Source organism: Anthonomus grandis, chromosome 2, assembly GCF_022605725.1.
Source record: "Anthonomus grandis grandis chromosome 2, icAntGran1.3, whole genome shotgun sequence".
In the NCBI taxonomy this organism is placed as follows: domain Eukaryota; kingdom Metazoa; phylum Arthropoda; class Insecta; order Coleoptera; family Curculionidae; genus Anthonomus; species Anthonomus grandis.
Window position 1 is genome coordinate 41,966,637 of NC_065547.1, and position 24,398 is coordinate 41,991,034.

The 24,398-nt window shown below is 33.3% G+C and overlaps 1 protein-coding gene across 2 annotated transcripts in view; it reads left to right on the plus strand.

Moving 5' to 3' along the window:
* Positions 1-2,247: 2,247 nt before the first annotated feature.
* The window catches only part of LOC126733486 (uncharacterized), a 38,630-nt gene continuing 16,479 nt past the window's right edge, over positions 2,248-24,398 (plus strand). Inside the window, exons 1-2 of one of the 2 annotated variants that reach the window (XM_050436795.1) lie at positions 2,248-2,421; positions 18,486-18,585. In XM_050436795.1, the coding sequence (XP_050292752.1) occupies positions 2,379-2,421; positions 18,486-18,585 (143 nt within the window). In that variant the 5' untranslated portion in view covers positions 2,248-2,378. The remainder of the gene's footprint in view (positions 2,422-18,485; positions 18,586-24,398) is intronic. The other variant, XR_007659730.1, reaches the window with a different exon arrangement.

The window sequence follows — 24,398 nt, forward strand, 5'->3', positions numbered from 1 at the left end:
AAATTCTTTGGTGGCATCTTAACAAAGAGACAACGGCAAACAGGAGTCGAACGAGAGACCGTTGAGATAAAGACAATAATAAAATGGAAACGTCAGTGGCGTTTTAAGGCAGCATGAGAAGATCATCGATGGTATTTCGAGATGCGTTTCATGAAAAAGCATCAGAAGTAGCAACAAGCCATAAACGTATGACAAGCTGATAATACGGCGTGGCTAAAAAGTGGCAATCAGTGAAATGGCTTTAATGGAATCGAGACGACACGGCCGACGAACAGCAGATTATTTTCTAAGTTAACGATTTCTGTATATAAAAGGAACGGGAGCTCCGCCGTAATCGTGACAGAAAATCGTCAGTCTGTAAGATTCACGGGTTGTAGACGTGAATAAGAACTGATGTTAAAAGAAACTTTTTCTATCTAGTAGTTGTTTTGCTTTAAAAATGATTTAATGAGATAGTTTGTTAGTTTTTGTATCCTTTTATTGAAAACGTTTTAAAAAATTACAAGAAATTAAAAAGACAACTCATTTCTTAACGTTTGCGAACCAAAATTACTAAGCTATCTTTTTGTCAGCAATAGTTATTCATAAGTTCTTACAGAAAAGTGAGTCAGCTATTTTGACAAATATATCACCTATCGCAAGGATCAGTCAGCAGAATCAAAGCTTTTTGAAATTGGTAGAGGAGAATTGATACCATATACAGTGGCGGCCAAAAAAAGTGCCTGGTTTTATTTGAATATTCCTAATAACATATTGTGCTATATAGAGAAAAAAACAATAACGATTTCATATTTGTACAACATATGCCATCAGTGATAAAAAAATTAATACACGTTATTATTTGCCAGGTTAATTTGTAATTATAAATAAATAATTTATTTCTTATGGTTTTATGGTGGACAAAAAAATAAGAGTATTTTTCAAAAATAGCCATGAAAAAATATATTGACAATGTACCGCAAAACAAACGACAGCATTAGATAAGCGATTCAGTATTTGGTATAATAACCTTCTTCTTCCTACTCTTGAGGACGGCTGCGTATCTTTGTGGCATCGAATCGATCAACTTTTGGCATGTTTCATTCTTCCATAAATCTTGTTTATTTGTTGTTTTTTTACAAGCTACTCAATTTTTCAGCTCCTTCCAAAGGTTTTCAATAGGGTTAAGGTCAGGCGATTGTGATGGCTATTCCAGAACCGAAATCCTATTTTGTGTAAACCATCCATGCCGTATGTTTACAGTCGTTATCTTGTTGATACACCCACCTTATGCATATGGTAGCATGACTCTATCCAAGATATCCAAATAAATTTCTTTTGTCATGGTCTCTTTAATCCAAAATGGACCTACTACATTGTAGGAAAAGCAGCCCCACAGTTTGATATTTCCACCTCCGTGTTTAACTGGCCTATTGTGTTCCTATATTCTTCATTCTTCCTCCTTCTAACGAATAATCTTCCAGCTGATCCGAATAAGTTGTCTCGTCACTAAAAAGAATGTTGCACCAATTTCTTTGAATATTTTCATTAAAATTATTATTCTTAATAAAAGCCAGCCTTTGTTTTATATTCTTTTTGCTTACAAATGGGACTTTTCTGGCCACTCGAGCATATAATTTTTGGTCTTGCAAATGTCTTCTTATCGTCCTAGTACTAATATTTAGGCTTCAGTTTCGTTTTATAGAGGTAGATGTGGGAAAAGGTTGTTTACTGATTTTGCGTACAATAAGCTTATCACTCTTCCATGTGGTTTTCCTTGGACGGCCTCGATTTTCAGGAACATTTTCCGTTTTATTTTGTGTTTTGGAAACTCTGGAGATTACACAAAGTGATCTTTTAAGCACTTTGGTTTTTGCACAAAATAAAAACATAGGAGTTATTTTGACTCCTCAATTGCAAAATTAGACGGCTTTCTTCGGGGCTACAATGCTTTGCGCGACCCATATTTATCAACGCGATGTAACGATCTTGTTGACATTATATTTTTCGGACTACAGTTTTATATTTACAGGAAAAAGACTATTGCATTTGTATTATAAATGTAAATGACGAGTGAAGTGTAAATGATGAGCCAGCGGATATACTTATTTTACCAAATTGGAGAGCTCCGTATAATGAGTTTAGGTTTTTTAGAAACGCCATTAAACATTGAAATAATAGGTTAGTAGTTTTGGTGGGACTTATTCACGTGATTTTTGTAGTCATTATGACGTAATGTAAAAACGTCATTATAGTCATTTGCTGATATTTTTGTTAAGGTTTTGAAACGTCATTTGGCTGCCTGGGGCAGCACTTCCTCAGTGCAAATTGCCTAGTAGCAGAGCCATCAATGGAACAGAACAAGAACAACAAGCTAGGGGACAGCGAGCTGGAAAGAGATGCAGGTGATAGTTGAGCTTACAGTGACTCCAGATATTCCAGGTAAGTCCTCTATCGTTCCCTTAAATCGACTGAGTCTTCGCTTTCATTGACTAACAGCACTTCATTCATGCCTCGTGAACTCATCCGCTGGGTCGTTTTCCTCCATTCTAATATGCTCCGAAAACAACAAAGTAATGACGAACTAACTTCCTTTTATCCAAGCTATTTAAAGCCTTTTTACACTCTTGTAACAGTTTTAAACTGGTTCTTTGTTTAGCTTGACTATCTGCGTAAATTATCATGTACTTTTCCGGTCCTTATTTTACTTCCTTCCTTGTAACTATCTCTAGAGTAGCGAACACTTCCACCTGGAAGACTTGTATAGTCAGCTCGTAGCAAAAACATTTCTCCTCAATTGTTATTGCTTAGGTACACTTTGATTCCTGATGAACCATTCTGAAACCGCTTGTGTATCATATTGATCCTGATAATATTGGATCATATTGATCCCATCCAAATCCTGATAATATTTATGTAATAAGTTTGGCCATTCTTCTTTTTTTAACTATATCAATACTGTAAGAGGTACCTAATTTACCATAGCTTAGCGATAGATATATGCTATACTTCTCGTAGATAATATTATTGTCATGCCACGCTGTCTTTCATCCACACTAGAAGCTTGAGTAATCCTAAAAGTTTTAGAGCAGCTCCTAGAGTGGTCCTTATTGCACTTGCGTGTATCTAATTTTTGCTCATTATGCACATTTTTAATTGCCTACTGATCCATATCCTTATCTAGGTCTAATTACAGCGGCATAATCCAGGCTAGGATGTTAGACCTTAGACCTGCCTGCCTGTTTTGCTGTTTGGCCTACCTATTATACTTTTTTATACTTGGGAACAACGCACCTGTGGAATAAAGTCTAGTGTACAATACGCGAGAAAACGACATAGTTCTTTCTTCCTTGTTTTACAACAAACTTCTTTGCTAGTAAGAAATTTAAGTCGTGTTTTATCACTTAGTTGGTTTTGTTCATGGATTACTTGGTACCTCCTCTTCGATATACTTTCGTGAAAAATTTAGTTTTTGAAGAACTGTGCTTCATGTCAATCTAAGTTGTATAAATGAATTATTATCAGTTCCTTGTTTTCTTTCATCTTGATTTCGCAGATGATATGCAGATATTCGCTTTTTAATGTCTTTTAATGTATAGCTGTCGTAATAAACTTCCAAATAGGCTTAAGTGCATATGCATTGATGGTTTTAATATAAGATCAAAATTACATTTCCTTGCCTTACAGAAAATTTCCTTATAATATTTTTTTGTTATTTGATTAATAAAGACATTTGCTTAGTAAAGACATTATTTACTTGTGCTACCTCAAAAAATTTAAACACTTACAATTGTCTTATTGGAACATCTTCATAAGCAACATGACGGAATTCTATCTTCCCAAATAACCCGCCGCCCCTGGTACCCGAAAAGAGCAATGCAAGTTTCACGTACATAAACTAATTTAGCAATATCCACCGGGGATTCTCACTCGGATCAGTTAATAAAGTAGTTATAAGTTTATACGTACCACGGCCGAAACAAAATATTTAGCAAAGTAACTGTGCAACGGGCATCCACTCTGCATAATCCAAATTAAGCCCGGTATAAATTTGCTAATCGGTTCTGTCCGTTTCTGTCATAAATAATGCATGGGTGTCCGGACAACAAATGCGCCGTTTGCCACCGGACCGCGAACTCCTGCTTTTTAGGAAATTGGTATATTTAATCCTTGAAAATTTCGACTAACGGAATTTAGAAGCTTTATGATTTAATTAATTTTACTTTATCCGGAAAAGTAGACAGGTAGAGGACCGTGTTTTTCTACTATGCACCTCCATAGTCATCAAACCATGAGATTATGAGATTATGACTATTTTGCTTCAATTTATAGTACGTTAGGTAGTTACCCGGAAGAAGTTGCTAATTTTCAGAACAAGCAGTTTAAGCATGATCTAAATTTTTCATTTCGATTAGCCAAAGTTGAGGAAATTTTTAAAATAGTCTTAAGCCTAAAATCAAATGCACACGTTTGTGATTCAATATCAGCGTCAATGTTGCAACACTGTCTCCACATATTACGCATATTATAAACTGTTGCCTAGAAACTAGGTATTTCCCTCGTATGTGGAAAATTTCTCTCTTAACATCTTTGGCTAAAATTAATAATCCAACTAATTTCTGCGACCTTAGACCAATCTCAATTATCCCGGTCATCGCTAAAGTTTTGGAAAAGTTTATACAGCCGCAAATTTATGACTTTCTCACCTCCAATAATATTATTTTGCTTAAGCAATCTGGATTTAGAAAACAACATAGCACGGTATCTGTCTTACTAAACGTTACCCAAGAGATAATTTCTGCAATGGATAAAGGTGACTCCACATCACTTATAATGCTCGACTTTTCCAAAGCATTTGACACCTTGGATCGTCATTTGCTTTTAGCAAAATTGGCTTATTATGGCTTTGATATTATTTCTCAAATGTTTTTTGTAATTATTGAAACTTATCCAACAGAAGGCAAATGGTGGTCTTGGAAGATCAGACTTTTTCAAATACCAAATATATAACATCTGGAGTACCTCATGGATCTGTTTTGGGACCTCTCTTATTTCTGATGTATGTTTCTGATTTGTTTAAATTTATAAAATACTGCCAGATCCAGGGGTTGGCAGATGATATGCAAATTTATCATTCTTTTAAAGCTGAATCTGTATTAGAGGCATAAAATAAAATAAACGACGATCTTTCTAGAATTTTCTTCTTTTCCTCTCAAAATAATTTAAAACTTAATCCTTCAAAGTGTTGTGTTATGTGCTTTACTTCTAAGAACAAAAAAAGATTTGCATTGGACGGTTTAAAGCTTTTTGTGGGAGGTAATCATCTAAGTATGGTTAAATGTGCAAAAAATCTTGGATTGCTTTTGGATGATGAATTATTAAGTAACATATTTCTAATGTCATTAAAAGTTCATACTATTCCTTAAAGCCATTGTATGCAAACAGAAATATAATTAATTTTAAAGTAAGGGAAAAACTATGTGAGTGTTGAATATTATACCTCTTATTAATTACTGCAATATTGTTTATTTTCCATGTTTAGACAAAATTACTACCTACCATTTGCAAAAGCTGCAAAATCAATGGTGCAGATTTATTTATGGACTGAGAAAGTATGATAGAGTCTCTGCAAGGCGAACTTATGTGACTTATGAACTTATGAACGTATGTGAACTTGGCTTTCTGCGCGTGGAAAATCTATTCTATTTGCAATTGGCGGTTTTTGCGCATAGACTGCTAGCGTCGTCTACTCCTCCCTACCGCCGCAGAAAACTTACTTTTCGGAAAAATTTACATGAAACAAATCTAAGATTTATAATCTAACTTATATAAGTTGTCAATTCCTAGATATCAAACAGCCTTCTTTCGTCGTAGTTTTCTGTATATTGCTGTGGCAATTTACAATGACCTTGTTCCGAATCCTATAAAAGAAATGTCAGTACCGGGTTGCACGAAAAAACTAAAGCTGCATTTTTTAACAAAACAGAATAGCTAAATTGTCAGTAGGTTTTTCTTATTTTTGATTCTTATGGACCAATGGGTATATATCTGTTTATTTTTATATTACTATTAGTGTTACCATTATAAATGTTAATTTTTTTCTTTCTGTTGTGCTATCTAAAATAATTTTGCTTACATTTTTTAAATAGGTTAAGTAGATTAGCCTTTGGCTAGACTTCGCCTATGTACACTATTGTAAAGTAAAAATAAAGCCATTATTTATTTATTTATGAGATGGTTAATGATGGAGAAAGTGTTGAATCCTAAGTGGCTCTAGACCGAACTTTGTATCAAATAAAGAGAAAAAAAATCAATATTTTTGAAAAAAAAAATTTTCTTAAATTTTCGTACGAATTTCGAAAAATGCTGTAATAGGTGTCTAACAAAACTGTGTTTAGGATATGTGTATAAATTTTTAAAATAACATCTGTTCATTTTCTTAAGTTATGAATTTCGTGTCGAATAAATAGGAAAAAAATCATTATTTTCGAAAATAAAATTTTCTCATATGTACGAATTTGGAAAAATGCTTATATAGATGTTTACCCAAATTGTCCATGTATTTTGTGTACAAATTTTTAAAATGACATCTGGTGAATTTTTTGAGTTATTAACTTTGTGTTGAATGAATAGAGATGTATAATGAATTTTTTCGAAAATTTTTTTTCTCAAATTCTCGTACGAATTTGGCAAAACGCTAAAACAGGTGTCTAACGAAATTGTCCTTGGAACATGTGTAGAAATTTTCAAAATGACAAATGGTCAATTTTTTGAGTTATGAAAATTATATCGAAATGAAGTATTAAGAACAACGTCCATACACACAATACAACGTCACAGATTATACATGTAAACAAATAACCGATCGACCGCAATATTAAAACATACCATCTAAGCGATAGCCTTAACCGTGACGTCATTTGACATTTTTGACAGTAACCGTTGGTTCTTACCAGACTAACGCTTGAACAGGCTATATGTGACCAAATCAATGACATTTAAATGAGCCTGTCTATAGTTGCACGGACGGCCAGTAGAACTTTGCCTAATTGTACGTTAAATTCATTGAATTTTCTATTTTTCAAATTAGTATACTTTTTCATTCATTTTATTGATTTAAATAATAAGAGTATGAAAAGTTTAAACATGCGGCCGCTTCTAAAAGTATCCGAGTAATTAAGACGCTTTCAACAAGGTAATAAATAATAGTTAAAAAAAACTAAAAAAAAACACGCTTTTATTGCTAATGGAGCTAAAAATAGAAAATAATTTAACTACAAAGAGTTTTTATTACAGTAGTAGAAAGTCGGACAATTAATCATAATTAATTACCTAAAATAAAAATAATAATGAAGTTTAAGTAAATAACAGAATAATTCAAATCAAAGTAAAAAGCATGGGGAGCACGATATATTAAATAGGACAATTATTCAATTGGCAACTATCTAGAGAAGAGTTTTGAAAATGAAGTAAAATGCACCCCACGCTTCTTACTTTGATTTTAATTATTTTGTTAATAACTTAATTTTTATTATGATTTTTATTTGAGGTTATTAATTATAATTGGTTTTCCGACCTACTTCTGTAATAAAAACTCTGTAAAACTTTGTAACTAAAAATTATTTCCTACTTTTTAGTTCTGTGAGTGTTCTTTGAGTGTTTTTAAACTATTATTTATTAAAAATATTGTTAATTATGTTTTTGGAAAACCACACTATAAACCGCCTATGTTCCTGATGTTTCAAAGGAGTTGATAAGGATTTTGTAAAATTCATTATAGCATGCATTACCATTATAACAACAAAAAACCGTGGACCACTCAGCATCCAGTATTAGATTATACATAAGTGGAAAGTTGGTCTTCCTAAAGTTAAATTGAGGCAGATTGTTTTTCTGTATTGTGGTATTTGAAATGTGAGATAGATCAGCTTGTACCGAAACCATCAAGGCAGGATGTTGCAAGTCCTCATTCAATAGTGGAACTTCATTCTTGCTGACTTTAATGTTAACAGTTGCAAAGACCAAATCAAGAAACCTGCCATTTATGTTCATTTTAAGAAATTTAGAGAAGTGATTTAATAGTTTACTTTTATTATTTAAATCTTGACTTACTTGAAAAGTGAACATTAAAGTCTCCAAGAACAATAAGTCGCTTGGAAACCAGTAGATTTAAGGACTTTATTAACTTAAAGAAAGTCTTGAAGTCGCTGTCGCAAGTAGGAGGTGGGATGTAGACAACAAGTAGATGAAGTACAGAATAGTTAATAGTATAATCTATAAATGGCAACAAATTATCAATGATTCCAAGATCAACTCTCTCGGATTTAATAGAGTTGAAGATCGTCGGCAAGGATCCGCCTCCAGGCGTGGCTACTATACTCTCCTGAGTTGTTTGTCAGCTATAAACACAGTATATTCTCCTGTAAAGAGCTCAGAGTCTGAAATGTCGAGCTGGAGCCATATTTCTGTCAGACCAATGATGTAAGAACCACAAACAGCAGTAAGTAGATCTTAAAAAAGTACATATTTTTGTACGGATTCCTCGGACGTTCTGATAAGATAGCGATATATGACTATAAGATGAAGTGATAAGTTTATTTAGTCTTTTGTAGCGATAAAGGCCCTACCATATTTAGTTATTAAATTTGTTTCATTATTGAATCGCCGCTGTTCCAACTCATCCTTGACTTTCCGAAGATCAGTCCTTTGGGCAGAACTCAAATTTGCTTTCGCGTATACTCTCCTAGTAGAGCCGAATTTTTTTCCCACTTCTTAAAATATTTAGAACTTCAACATGACCAGATAACACTATCTTAATGCACTTAATTACTATTAGGTTTACCCAGCTTGTTTACTTCGGTGACCCGCATTTATTTACCAGTAACTTCTCTTAATAAATAGGTTGGATACTTGAGAAGCATAAACTTCACATTTTTTAGCAAAATATGCCCAAAAAAAAAATAAAATCGACGGGTTCGAGCGGTTTAAAAACAATATATTTTTTTTGCGAGATATTGAGTTTACTCCGGCATAACTACTTTTTCCAAATTAAAAAAATATATTTTAGATCATATTTAGCAATGAGTCAATTATACATAATAGTGTAAATAAGTGAAACATATCAACGTTAATGACGGAATGCAACACGATACAACTTCCTCCTCGTAACTGACACAAATCCATTAAAAATAATTTGAACTAAAATGACACGCTCCGCCAAACGATAAATTATCCAATAAGGTTCGCTCGTGGCCGTAAAGCGATTAGCCGCTTTCTTCTAGGCTGATTAATTATTACGCCTCTTAAACGCCTAATTGAGCCGTTACTACAATGAGCTTTATTTCGCACCACGCACTCTCTTATTTACTTTCAAATGCAGATGTGTTTATTTGACTTGTTCCGCCTTGCGAATACTAATTAACTTATTTACGACGCCTAATTACCATGGCTGATAGTATTTAGGAGCTCTGGTGGGACTTTGGCGCCATTTACATAAAATTCAGGTATAAGAGGCGAATAAGTACTTATGAATCCCTTGAGTCCGGTTTGAGATATAACAGAGCCCAATGGCCCTCACAAGCTAATAAGGCACCCAGCTTTGTTTTTACTTTTTTACAGCTAATCAGATAAATAGTATATTAATGTTGCTCTGTCAGTACAGTGATCTATTTCAGATAGCTTGTCTTCAGTTGTTTTCACCATAAACAGCAATGATCCAAGTAAACCCTTGACTCTCAGAAGGAGCAGTGAAGCGACAAGTTTCTTCTTTGATATTTAGTGCAAGTTAAACATATCATCATCACCTTTCATAACAAACTATCATCTTTTAGGGTCATTAATCTCTAGTATAAGCCTAGAGCTCTTTCTCTCTCTCTCTAGAGTTAGAACATTCTTCAAGTATGTGTAGATCATATCCTTATACATATATTTTTTGGAACTCTTATATACTCTTTTGGCAACGTCGCCCTTTTTGTTAGGTGACTTTACTCTACTTGATTTCAGATTAATTCTGTAGAAAGCGAATTAGACAGAGTTGGTCAAAAAAGGGTTGGCAATATTTGGTCAAAACCATGGCAGAAGAACTTTTTTGCTGATGCAATTTGCCCACATGATAAGCAGTTATTGAGTTAATAAAAACACTTTCCGAGTTTAATTCTCAACTGTTTGTTGTTGTAATATCGAGGCTTAGGATACAGTTAGGACTTACACAGATATTAAGTATTTGGACAGTAGGTACTAACATAATAAACAACAATTGTGATGCATGAAAGAGCCGGTTCGATTAATAACACATTTATTAATCGTCTGGTACAGTTCTTACTTTACTCTACGGCTTAAATTAATTAAAGTTAAGACGTTTCGTAATTTCGTGTTGGAGAAAAATTACCGACTAACCCTTAAAACTAAAACCGGTCGTGTCTTCTTTTTCCATCGAGTTAGAATCCTAGGATTCTAACTCGATGTCTTTTTCACACCACGTAAGTTCCTCGCGGCGCTTATTAGTCCGTCTGGTAGTGGCTACTACCATAGTGCTAGGGCTGGGCACTCTATTGACATTTGTTACACAATGTAAATTACTGGGGCAAAATAACAGAAAATTTTACAAGATGAAAATCACAATAAAAAACTTTATTTCAAGAGGCATACTTTTCATTAAAAACGTTATCCAGAGTGGTCGTAAAGTAAGGAATTAATTAAACAAATGTTGTATTGCATTTTTGGATTGCCATTACAATTCTAAACATTTTTCATGCAGCATATGCTGTATGTACCTAAGTCCAAGTATTTTGAAGTTATTCTCATTCAAAATTTGAAAAATTCAATATTTCGACATCGCTCCATAGTAAGATTTGGATTTCTGACACGGGAAACAAAAGAATAATTAATGTCAACAGTTATTATCGTTGACAGTTCTGTGTATTTTGGTAACGTTTCACTAGTTTTTTAGTGTACTTTCGTTTTTTTTTTTTTAACAGTATATTACATTCATATGTGGCTTACTGATACACAGCGCATAGAAATCTCGATGATGATTGGCTACGGTAATCGAGTTAGAAGGCATCAGGAAGCTTGTGTGTCATTTAATCACAAATACCTTAATCGTCCGCCAATATCGCAATAAACGGCTAGCAAGATTGATCAGTTTAATCACTTCGGTCATGTAAGAGATGTGTCTAGATATGATCGTCCTCAAGTCAGTTTTATTGGCGGTTCAAGATAATCATCATGTAGCCTGCATCTAGGCAGGTAGCAAAGGGCATGGATATTGGAAAAACAAGTGTTCTTAACATACTACATACGAATAAATACCACCCTTATAAGGTGCAAGTTTATCACGAAGTCTTGGAAGGAGACTTTAAGAGGCGCCTTGAATTTTATGAGTTTTTATAAAATATATATGTGGAGAATCCAAATTTAGTGAAAAATAGACTTTTTTCAATGAAGGCACTTGCTGCTTAAATGATGGCGTAAATACCCAGAACGATCGATACTGGTCCGATGTAAATCCAGACTGGATGAGGGAACGACATACACAGTTTAATTGAAAAATAAACGTGTGGACTGGCGTTGTTGGTGAACTTATTATCAGGCGTTTCTTCTTTAAAAAAAATTAACAGGTGAGAGATAGCTGTGTTTTCTAGAAGAGGAATTTGTTCCAACTTTGGCTACTTTTTTCCCGAAATAGAATGTCCGGAGATACTATCTGGTAAATAACATCTGGTTCCAATAAGATGGTGCTCCCCCATTTTGCTATGGAAGTTCGGACTTATTTGCACGAAAGTTTCCCAAACAGGTGAATTAAAAGAAGCGGTGTTGAGTGGCCATCAAGATAACCCGGTCTAACACCACTATAGATTTTTTTTATTGGGATAACTTAAAGGCGAGATATTTAAAAGCCAACCTGCAAATCTAGATGTTATGAATACTGGTGTTAGTTCTTATCCAGTAGTAAGTATTTTATTTTATATAAAGGCCTGTCAGCTTCCCTTTAATACAGACGTGGAACAGCCCTAACTGCCATCCTCTGTAGGCCAAACAAGAAATTTCACTGATATTATTATGAACTAAACCTGTCTCAGGTATTTCTTGTATTAAAAAGATCATGGACTAATAAGACTCGTTAATAGCAAGTTAGAAATAAATTATAGTTCAGCTATCTTCTTTGATAAATCATTGATAAAAATTAGAAACAGCAAATGTTTATGATACCCTGGAATTTTGAATACAGTTTAAATATTTAAATATCGGACATAAATCTGCAATAACAAAACAATAACTAGGACCTTCAATCTGATTAAAAAATTATTAGGAAAATATTTAAAAAAACCTCAGACACGTTAATTGGCACTTTCAATTGCGTATATATTTGCGTTACTACGTTGTGTATTATCTAGGACCTGAAAATAGCTTAACATAGGAAATATTTTGGTTAGTAGGAAAACCGAATGCTGCTATGTAATACACCAATTTAAAATACCAATTTACAAATCTAAACGTTTTTTTAAGCAAACTTTAGTTAATTTTTCAATGAAATTATTGAAGATAAAGTTCACAAGCCTGTACACTATTCAAAAAAGAATACTGCTGCCCTTAGAAGTTCAACTTAGTATGAAAGGATACACGCACTTTACATGCATAAAACTTTGGAGAAAATTTACTGTAGAAATCAAGCTTTAATTTTAAAAAAATTATAGAAATCAAACTGTGCACAAAATATAGGGTCACTTGAAATAAAGCCTAAAATTCGTTAGACAAAGAAGCAACTATGAGCTCATTAGCTGCTGTTTTTTGAATTTTAGTAGTTAATGTTCTATTTTGACTAAGTGATTTATTTGCCAATCAATATTTAATTAATTGATTCTAAGTGATACTAAAGTAGGGTGAAGCGATCCAATACACTGGATAGATCACACACATCCATCATTAAGATGTAATAAAAAATTTCTGCAATAATACTGATGCATTATCAAGGTGATTATAGGCCCTGGAAGACTGTAGCAATAACAAGTTTCTATTCCATCCATTGCTATCCTGTTTCGACGTGTAGTGGTCAAGTGACCCTGCATGCATAATTTAGACCGGCATTCCCAATTCCAGGTTATCTTTAGCCGCTTTTTAAATAGAACTTAGGGCAACCGCATTTACGAATACGTCCGATTTCGAGAGTCTGCTCGGTCCTTCACATCGGGGCACTAAATTCCGTCATTCGCGTCCCTTAATTGCCAATCCGGAAGTGGGCAATTTGTTTCGCTGCTGGCGGACTGACTGCCTGACGGACAGGTAAAAGGTAAAACACGACGCAAAGGTCCGTACACAGGTATATACGGCCAATATTTCTCGGTAAGGGTATGGTGGCCCTTATGGCAAGTTCAAGTAACTGACGGCGTAAACAGGTATGTTAAGAAATAAATAAAAATCGTTTTTTTTTTTATTTCTACACATCCGGGTAATGATAGGCCTGTTTCTGATATCGGATTGCCACAATTACAAGCCCGTACCATCGGGTTTCGCTTTTACAGAAAAATCGAAAGACCTCGTCGATTGATAAGCCGCAGAACAAGTCGACCGTCATATTTACGAATACAGTACGAATCACAAGAAGAACGGAATTTACTTACTATTTATTCAGTTACACAGGAGAATCTATATATTCTAATGGAATGAATCTTTTATTTTTTAAATGTTTATCAAATAACTCTTCCTTCATGCATGCAAACCCCGATGGATCAGATTGGCACAAGTGATGCAAAGTCACCAAATGATTCTACTTTTTCAAAACAATAAAATTGAATTATATGGTTCATCTTAATAAAGTAGGTAGAAAAAAAATGTGTTAAATATTCATGTTAAAACTATTCATACTCATTACTAAAATCGATAAAATGAATGTAAGCTGAAAAAGTATACTAATTTTATAAATAGAAAATGGTGCTTTTTAGTTAAAAAATGGTGTTTGTACTATGATGTATTACAATATTGCTTTTATAAAAAATTGAGATAAAATATCTGATGCATCGTTTTAAAGCCTGAGATAAGAAATACTCATAGAGAATACTAGATTTTCAATCTTCTGTCGATAAAGTCATGCTGAAAATTGGAAACTTCTTAATGGATCAAACTTAAAGATGTACAAAAAAACCAGTCTTAAATCATAGACTACTACTTTTCATTATATCTTTAAGATGCGTGCAGCTGGAATACTCTAGGACAGTACGATTTCTAAGTATCGCTTTAAAACTCTCCCACCACGCATTTATATCAATATCAATAAGACCACCTGCGCGCTTGCAAGAAGAACTTCGGTACTGTGTTTGAAGTCTGTCCCCTAAGATCCTTCCTGATCCACGTTGATATATTTCTAGGTTAAAGTGCAAACAGAAAATTTTAAATTGTGGACACATTAATGCAGTCGTCTTAATCTGCTTGGATAGCAGATCCGCTATTAAGGCTATTGCGGCCAAAAATGTGAGCTCCAAGCTGGCAGAAGAGTATGTAACGATATTGTAAACACCGAGAAACCAGTTGACCCTCCGTTTTTTCCGAAATCATACAAATGGTATAACGAACGACATCTCAAAGATCGGTAAGGATCATCCGTAATAGCGTTTCGCTGAATATATAAGAAACTGGAATGCCGGAAGTTGTTAAAAATGTAGTTTAGTGAAGTAAATTACGGAATATTGCCGGGAGGTTTAAATAGTTGTACATAAATACAATTAAAATAAATATCTCTAGTACGCGTGAGTGATCGTGTTTTAGTAGTGAAGTGTCTTAAGTGTATAAATGGGTTGACTATTTTTGATTGTCTTAATTCACACCTAATGAACGGAAAAAACGCTACAGCATATAGAAGGGTATAGAGGAACTGGTAAAGGACTGTAAAGAACTGCCTAACGACTGAGGTAATACTATGTTGACTAGGAGGTGGATTGCCTTGCTAGGCTGGTACTCTGAAAGGACGCCATCTCTACACACTAGTGATATAATATAAATTACGTCATCGGAAAGAACTTAGCATTCAAGCTTTAGGTTTAAATAGCTGGGTAATATTGCCCAGCAACACAAAGAATATTAGACCAAGGTATCTCAAAGCTTTTGTCTGAGTTAACTCAAATGACTGTAAACGCAATTCCAATTACATACCTCACATAAAGATGATAAGGAAAATACGAGAGTTTGGTTTATGTTTTAATATGAGATCCTTAATAACGTTTAGCACTTTGACCAAACATGTATTTTTTGTTCCAACATTTGAAGCAATAACTAGATTTTAATAAACGATTTTCACAAAAGAGTGCATATAATTTAAAATAAGAAACCAAACCTTGTGTGCAGGGAGAATGCAGTATTTAAGGGCAAAATCAATAAATAAACATTATTCAGATAAATGAGCCATGGATATTCAATGGATATAAATACTAATTAGCAGATATACTTCAATCATTGTCCTATATTGTTACACTCTGAATCAAATTGTCCATAGAATTTAAATGGGTATTCTAATATGATATAAAATATTTGGTAAGTCAATGAATTTAAAATTAACTTTGTATAATGGACATTGCATTGGTCTGTTAAAACATATTTAACTATTTTATTTTAAGTTATCTTACATTAATCTAATGAATAAATCTTATCCAGAAGCCAGCCATAGGCTCATACTTGTTCTAACATCTGTTCGAAGAAAGTTTTTTTTTTATTTTGATGAATATATAACATGTACCATAGACTTATCAAATGCGTATTTACTATTAAATTCCATGAACGAATATCCCAAGTACAACCAAAGGTGCCTGGAATCTGAAACTAGAAGCATTCCTAGATGTCCCTGAAGTAATAAGTAAATGATGACTTTTTGTCAGCCAAATATTCCAATAAACTTACTTTGCTAGTAATGCTTAATTACAGTAAAGCCTCTGATGCTCTGATCTTTTCATAAAATTATTGTCTTTTGTGGGTCTGGAAGATGGAGCATACGCATTAGTCGAGAATTATCTAAAGAATAGATAGCAGACTCTAACTTACAGGGAAAAAAGCTCAGATGTGCTTTAAGTTCAATACTTGGGTCTCTTTTATTTTCGTTGCGTATCAAACCTATCAGTGATGTTCTTTTCATCTAAAGAACAGTATTATGCCGATGATATACACATATATTTTTCAGTTGAACTCGCTGAACGTTTTCAAGTAGTTGCCGCTATTAACTAGTGTATAATAAAAGTTTTCTAAAAACCACTACTTATAACTTACTGCTAAGAAAACTGTATTATGGTCTCTGCAAGTAAGCGGAATCAATATTGTTTGTAGAGCGATATAAAAATTTGGGATTGGTTATGGACCAGGACTTGCGTTTTGCAAAGCAAGTAATTCAAAACGCATCAAAACTTCAAAACGCATGCCTCATACTATATGGTATACGAAAACGAGCATAAATTTAGGAAACCACGGCTTTTATCTTACATTCTAGCAATGATTTTTGTAAAACATTGCTGATGTGAATCTCAAACCATGTTCTAGAAACATTTTACTAATTAATTTTAGCACGCGTGTGAAAGTTTCGGTATCTGTCATAAAAAAAAATCAAAATGTTTGACATGCAAGGCTTTTTATGTATATTAAAAAACAAATAATTAAAAAAGATCATATAACTATAAAGGGTGATTTTCCACCTATGCTCATAAACTTGGGAAATGGTAGATGAAGATCAATAATGAGTAATAATGAAAAAAAAATGTAGTAAAATATTTTTAGTTTCCGAAATAAAGTTAAATAAATGTCAACAGAACGTGTATCAGACGAACTTATTTTGTTTATTAATAACTGATAGTAAACAAGTCATAATGTTTGGAATCTTTAGCAGTACTTAGTTTATTGATAGCTGTGATCGTTTTCGATCTTTATTTTCACACGAACAAAATAAAAGCGTCAAATGTAATGGCGCACATTTTTACAAACGAAGAACTTGTCGACATGGTTTTGGTTTACGGAGAAACGCATCAGAATGCAGTGGCAGCAGCTGATCTGTATGCCCAAAGATTTCCTCGAAGATATCACCCGAGACGTGGGGCTTTCTTACGTGTTATTCAGCGGGGTAGAGAAACGGGTAATTTGCGGCCGCGGCCTGGAAAAGATGGAGGAGCTATTAGACCTAGGCACATTCTAAATCTGGATATTTTAGAAGTTATCGAAGAATAACCTAGAATTAGCACTAGGACAATTGCAGCGCGATTTGGAATATCGCAATCTACAAGTTGGCAAATTTTAAGGCACGAGTTGCTGTACCCGTTTTATGTGCAGAGGGTACAAGCCCTACTTCCAAGAGATTTGCCGCTTCGAGTACACTTTTGTGAGTGATTGTTACATCACCAGCAGTTAAGCCCAAACTTTACCATGAACATTTTAGTTACGGATGAGGCAAATTTTACGCGCAATGGAATTTTCAACTTTCATAACACTCATTACTGGGCTTTGGAAAATCCGCATATTACACGGAGAACATACTTTCAACAAGGTTTTTCTGTAAATGTATGGGCTGAAATTCTGAACGGGATGCTCATAGGACCTTTTATTCTGGAAAATCGTTTGACTGGTGCTCCACCACATTTTTCACGACCAGTGCGACAACATTTAGATCGTGTGTGTGTGATCCTGGACGATGGATAGGGCTTGATGGTTCAGTTGGGTGGCCCCCTGGCTCGCCTGACCTTAATCCATTAGACTCTTATTTGTGGGGTCATATGAAAATAATGGTGTATGTAAACAAAGTTGATACTGAGCAAGAGCTACGACATCGCATAAACGCTGCCAGTGACGCAATTCGCCTACAGCCTGGTTTGGCCCGTGCATGTACGTCTTCATGGATTCGACGAGCTCAAGTCTGTATCGAAAATAATGGAAACAACTTCGAACAGCTGCTTTAAATTAGTTTAAATTGAACACGTTAAAAAATACAAGTTTTTTATTTAAAAAAATATGGATATATCCAAAACTAAAAATATTTTACTACATTTTTTTTAATTATTACTCATTATTACGCATCAGCTATCATTTCCTAAGTTTATGCGCATAGGTTGAAAATCACCCTGTATATTATATAATATGCAGCAAATAAATAATTTTAAATATTCATTTTCTTACTAAGGATCGTCTAAAAAATATAACTAGAAACATAATATACTACCACTTCACCACAACATTTCGTTTCAATCTCTACAGTTATTTTGCAAACTTATTTTAAAGTTATCTGAATTAAGTATTTAAAATAACCGCCATACAAATGACATAGTTATTTTTTATTATTGGTAAGAATCTTAAAGACACCAGATTAACGTTGGCAACACTAGCTCAGATAGCACAGACGCTATGAAAGTCTTGGCCGCTTTTGGGTTTTTGTTACTGTGATGCGACAATGTGATTCAAACGTGTTTTAATACTTTTGATGAGGTTTAATAATAGAAAAATATAAAAGAAAAAATATAAAAGTATTAATCTATGGTTTAATATTTCAGATTTCAACAATGTCATTTGCTGTCGTTTAATTTCCGCGTTAACGAATGACGTTAGTTCTAATAGTTATAAGTGCTTAAGATTCTTCTATTGCTTCTGCAGGTAGGTAACAGTTTCTTATACCTTAGTTCTAAGACAAAAAAAATAGTTATATAAGGTAGGTGTAGTTTTGGTTATGTGCTTATGTGTTTATACACTTAATGCTATCAACCAACTATTGATTTCTATTTTAATAATATCTAAATCAAAAATATTGTTATCAATGTTTTAAATGCAACATTTTAGTGGTAAATTTTAATGGTATGCCTTCAATGCAAATATTTCATGTACTAAAAGGATATATTCGACATTCTAAAATGTCGCAGAAACATCCCACATAAGACGTCATACAGACGTTGAAAAAGGTGACATAGTCTCCAACAAAAACATTTCTGGTATATCTGTAAGAAAATAGGTCATTGCTTCTCTTTATTATCGCAAGCAAATGTTTCTGGCGTTTTCCTAGTATGTTTCTCTATTATTAAGGAACCGAATACTATATCATGCCTCTTCCTTATTTTTTCCTTATAACTCTAAATCTCCGCCTCTAAGACCTCTCCAACATAAATATCTAAACGTTCTTATCCATACCAAATAGCTAAAAGTATAAACAGTCTTCAAGGTGATATTAGGAAATTTAAGTCCCTAAATTTATTTAAATTCTGCATGTGCAAAAATCTATCACAAAGTCAATAGCTGAAATAAAGTGAGTGGTTTTCTGGTTCTAATAAATTTTGTCTTACTTAATGTAGATATATAATTTTATATGCAGATAGTTGAATAAAGTGTTAGGCAGGGATAAAATCTGGACTTGTTTGATGGACTTGAAAGTGTATTAATTTTTTTAAATTCTTTCTCCTAGACCGTATCAAAACCATAGCTGATGCTGAATGTCACCTTAAAATGACATAAATTAAAAATGTAAAATATCAAATGAAAGACCTTTATTTATATTATTATTATTAACAATCGTCAGCTATATTAATGGAAACTGAAAATTTAATGGATTTCTCATTATAGTAAAGAAATAGTCCTCAAGAGATTTTTCTAGTACTAGTACTAGAACAAAAAAAAAACAAAAAAAATACAAAGAAGGTCTCTGATATTGATCAGTAGGAAATTTTATTATGAAGATTTGCCAGTCCACTTACTTATTGTCCTGTAGTATTGAATCGTACTATTCCCTCAGCGAGGTGATACTAACCGGCCAAACACTAATAATTACTTATGTAAATCTCGAAATTGCATTGTGGTTAATTTATAATTATGCACAAGAAAATATGCATTCTGCTAAAACACTCACGGGTATTAATATTTATGATCGTCAGAGTCTGATCCGGCGAGGCATCGGCATATTTATACACGACTAAAATTATTTTTGTATTAGTTGTAAAAAAAATTAATGACAATTTGCATAACTGTGCATAAATTGGTACTTTGCCTATATTTATGTTAATTAGCAAAAACTTCGAAATTGCCTCGCCGACGAACGACGACCTTTTTTACCCGACCATGTGCGGGAGAACCTTATTTAATAGTCATCTTTTACATTGACCGTTCGTTCCTACAAAACCCATATACAAAACAATTAAATCCCGTAACCCGATACGTCCCGAAGGTAATCTTTTAATTAGCCATAGCAGCCCTTTTCTTCGTGCCCGTACAATACTTAAAACACATAACAAAGCGTTATAGGCATTCCGGCGTCTGGCACAATTCAAATTAGAAAACAAAAGACTGACTGCCCGGGATTAGTACTCAATGAAAGGGCGTCAAGAACTGTAATGCCCCGTGGTAGTTTAAAGGGACATGAAGAGGTTAGGTAATTGGCTTTGGATGGTAGAAAAAGGGCTGATTGCTTTGTGGATTTTTTATGATTTATCCTTTACATCGAGCCGTGAAATATGAAGGAATTTGTTCCTGAATTTTTCTATACCCTTGTTAAATTCTTGTTGCGACTATTTATTAACAAGATTTTTTGTAATTGCGTGCTTCATGTTTAATAATAAAGATAGTCTTTCTATATCATCTTGCACCTTAAGTGTCTTGCTGACTTGATTTGAAATCTGAAACCTTAGGTTCCTCTATTTAATTACAATTTCTATTGTTTTTTTCCTCTGTTTATTCTCTTTTTACCTTCCTTGCCATTATTTTTATTATTGCTATTTCGTTCCACGGTCACCACCAATATATTATGACCTATATTCTATATATGATCTTCACCCTGCGTCCATCCATTCTTACTTTCTTGTAAATACAGGAATCTAGTAATTGCTATCCTAAGAAATTTTCTCATAAGTCTCAGTATCTCCTTTTCAACATCATTTTCATCATTAATATGGTTATAATAAAATTTATTTACCAATATAGGTATAGATTACCAGTCAATCTTCTTTCACTCTTTTTATCTTGCCTGAGCTGTTTTAAAGCATAAAATTTAAAAAAAAATAGAATTTTTTAGAATTTGAATATTTTTGATGTTTATTTATTTTATAATTATCTTATTTTAATAAATTTTATTTAAGTGTAAAATTTATTCACTTTTTTATCTTAAAAGAATTCAACAAATAATTGGTTGCTTTATGAAAAAATAAAATCTTGTGACTATTTTTAGATTTTTCAACATATTTTTAATATAATGACCACGACGCGGCAACGAGAAATATAAACTCAAAGTTTCATAAATGCAGCGTTTATTTCTTAGGATTATGATACTTTGACTTCGAGTTAAACTTTCTATACATCTAGGTAAAATTAAATTACGTGACAGTTTTACCACTAACCAAAACTCTTTATTTTTACTCTCGATACCCGTTTTAGTAACGATGTAACATCTTCAGGAGAAGATCAAAACTCTAAGAAGATCTAAAAAGTTGTAATCTTCTCCTGAAGATGCTAACATTATTAGCGAAACACGTGTCGATAGTAAAAATAAAGAGTTTTGCTTAGTGGTGAAACTGTCTCGTAATTTGAGCATGACACTAAAGGTTCCAATCATAGGACTACATCTAGGTATCTTGGAGAATATTGGTTGAATATTTAAAATAATTACCATGATTATTCAATTTTATACTTTAATTTATAATTTGTCAACAAATGTTTTGACTTTTTTTTTACTGTAAAGTCGTTTAAGGGCGTAAAGTAATTTGATTTTTTATAGTAGAAAAATTATTGTAAGTTATACGTGTGTAGAATCCCCTTTTTTTATTTATGGAAATTGTCGCATGAGCTGTAGGCGAATAAAGTGTTTTCATTTATCAACAAAGGCTCATTTTACACACTTCTATACCACCGTGCGTAAAGTGCACACACTTCCTAGGATGTGTAAAGTTTCACTTTTTACGCATTAGTGCCTAAAAAAGCCTCTTAACGCACTAGTGCGTATTTTTTCTTCTAATTTTACACGCCATTTTAAAAGTTTGGAAGAAGGGTCCTTATGTGAAAATAACCATTGTAAGGGTTTGTGATCAGTAATGATATTAAATGACATTTACATTACATTTGACACTTAATTTGTAATTTGTCAACAAATGTTTTCACTTTTTTTACCGTATAGTCGTTTAAGCGTGTAAAGTAATTTAATATTTTTGATTTTTTTTATGTTTTCTTCGATAGAAGAAATACATGTGTATAAAATCCTCTTTTTTTATTCATAATAATTGTGTTAATAAAATAATTAACAAGTTTCCCATTCATCAAAAAAGGATCATTTTACACATGTTACGTAAATAACTATTTTCTACTACCAGGCGTAAATTACTCACTTCACAGGGTTTATAAAGTTTTACTTTTTACGCACTGTTTTCGTCATTTTGAATTCAACGAGACCATCCGCAAGGTCGTAGATTTTATAACAGCCGAGATATGGCATTTTTGATGCCCATTTTGGGTCTCAAAAACGAGGTCGAAAAACTCGATTTCTTAGTTTTGCTCGGATTTGCTTATAACCCGGTATTTTCGTGATCTACTTGATGAGAACAATCCGCTGGTATAGTTAGTTCGAATTGGAAATAAAAATATCTGAAAAAAGTCGATACGGAGAGGTATACCCGCGAAAAACGAAAAAAACCCAAACTTTGAAGGCTGATATCTCGGCTTCTATGGGAGCTATCTGGAAAATTCCAACGGTTTTGTCTTAGTTTTAGCATTTTAAATTCAACGAGACCATTGGCAAGGTTGTAGCTTTGATGATAGCCGAGATATGGCATTTTTGATGCCCATTTTTGGCCTCAAAAACGAGGTCGAAAAATACTCGATTTCTTAGTTCTGCTCGGATTTCCTTATAACCCGGTATTTTTGTGATCTACTTGATGGAAACAATCCGCTGGTATAGTTAGTTCAAATTCGAAAAAGAAAATTTCTGAAAATAATCGATACGGGTGGGTATACCCGGAAAACGGAAAAACCCAAACTTTGAAGGCTGATATCTCGGCTTCTTTAGGAGCTACCGGGAAAATTCCAACGTTTAGTCTTAGTTTTGTCATTTTGAATTCAACGAGACCATCCGCAAGGTCGTAGCTTTGATGATAGCCGAGATATGGCATTTTTGATGCCCATTTTTGGCCTCAAAAACGAGGGTCGAAAAATACTCGATTTCTTAGTTCTGCTCGGATTCCCTTATAACCCGGTATTTTCGTGATCTACTTGATGAAAACAATCCGCTGGTATAGTTAGTTCAAATTCGAAAAAAAAAATTTCTGAAAAAAATCGATACGGGGGGGTATACCCAAAATACGAAAAAACCCAAACTTTGAAGGCTGATATCTCGGCTTATATAGAAGCTATCGGTAAAATTTCAATGGTTTTGTCTTAGTTTCGTCCGTCTAAATCCAACGAGACTATCCGCAAGGTCGTAGCTTTTATAATAGCCGAGATATGGCATTTTTGATGCCCATTTTTGCCTCAAAAACGAGGTCGTAAAAATACTCGATGTCTTAGTTCTGCTCGGATTCCCTTATAACTCGGTATTTTCGTGATCTACTTGATGAACACAATCCCCTGGTATAGTTAGTTCGAATTCGAAAAAAAAAATTCTGAAAAAAATCGATACGGGTGGGTATACCCGGAAAACGAAAAAACCCAAACTTTGAAGGCTGATATCTCGGCTTCTATGGGAGATATCGGGAAAATTCTAACGGTTTTGTCTTAGTTTCGTCATTTTGAATTCAACGAGACTATCCGCAAGGTCGTAGCTTTTATGATAGCCGAGATATGCCATTTTTGATGCCCATTTTTGGCCTCAAAAACGAGGTCGAAATGTGTCCTAAAAAAGTCTTTGAATTTGATGTTTATTTGACATTTAATTAAAAATTTGCCAAAAAAATTTTTAACGTATTTTTTACTCACTAGTGCATAAATTATTTTTTTACGCCCTAGTACATAACCTAGTTCGGTATTATTGATTTTTTTAAACGTTTTCTTCGGTAGTAGAAAAAATGTTGTATGTTACACGTGTGTAAAATCCAATTTTTTTAATCACGGGAATTTTTAATCATCCATTCATAAAAAAAGGATAATTTTACACACTTTTTACGTAAATAACTATTTTCTACTACCATGCGTAAAGTACTCACTTCACAGGGTTTATTAAGTTTCACTTTTGAAAAGTCTTTGAATTTGATGTTTATTTGACATTTAATTAAAAATTTGACAAAAAACTGTTTAACGTTTTTTTTTACTCACTAGTGCATAAAGTATTTTTTTACGCCCTAGTATGTAAACTAGTTCGGAATTTTTTTAAATGTTTTCTTCAGTAGTAGAAAAAATTTGTATGTTACACTTGTGTAAAATCCCATTTTTTTAATCATCCATTTATAAAAAAAGGATCATTTTACACACTTGTTACATAAATATTATTAAGCAACTACAATATTAAA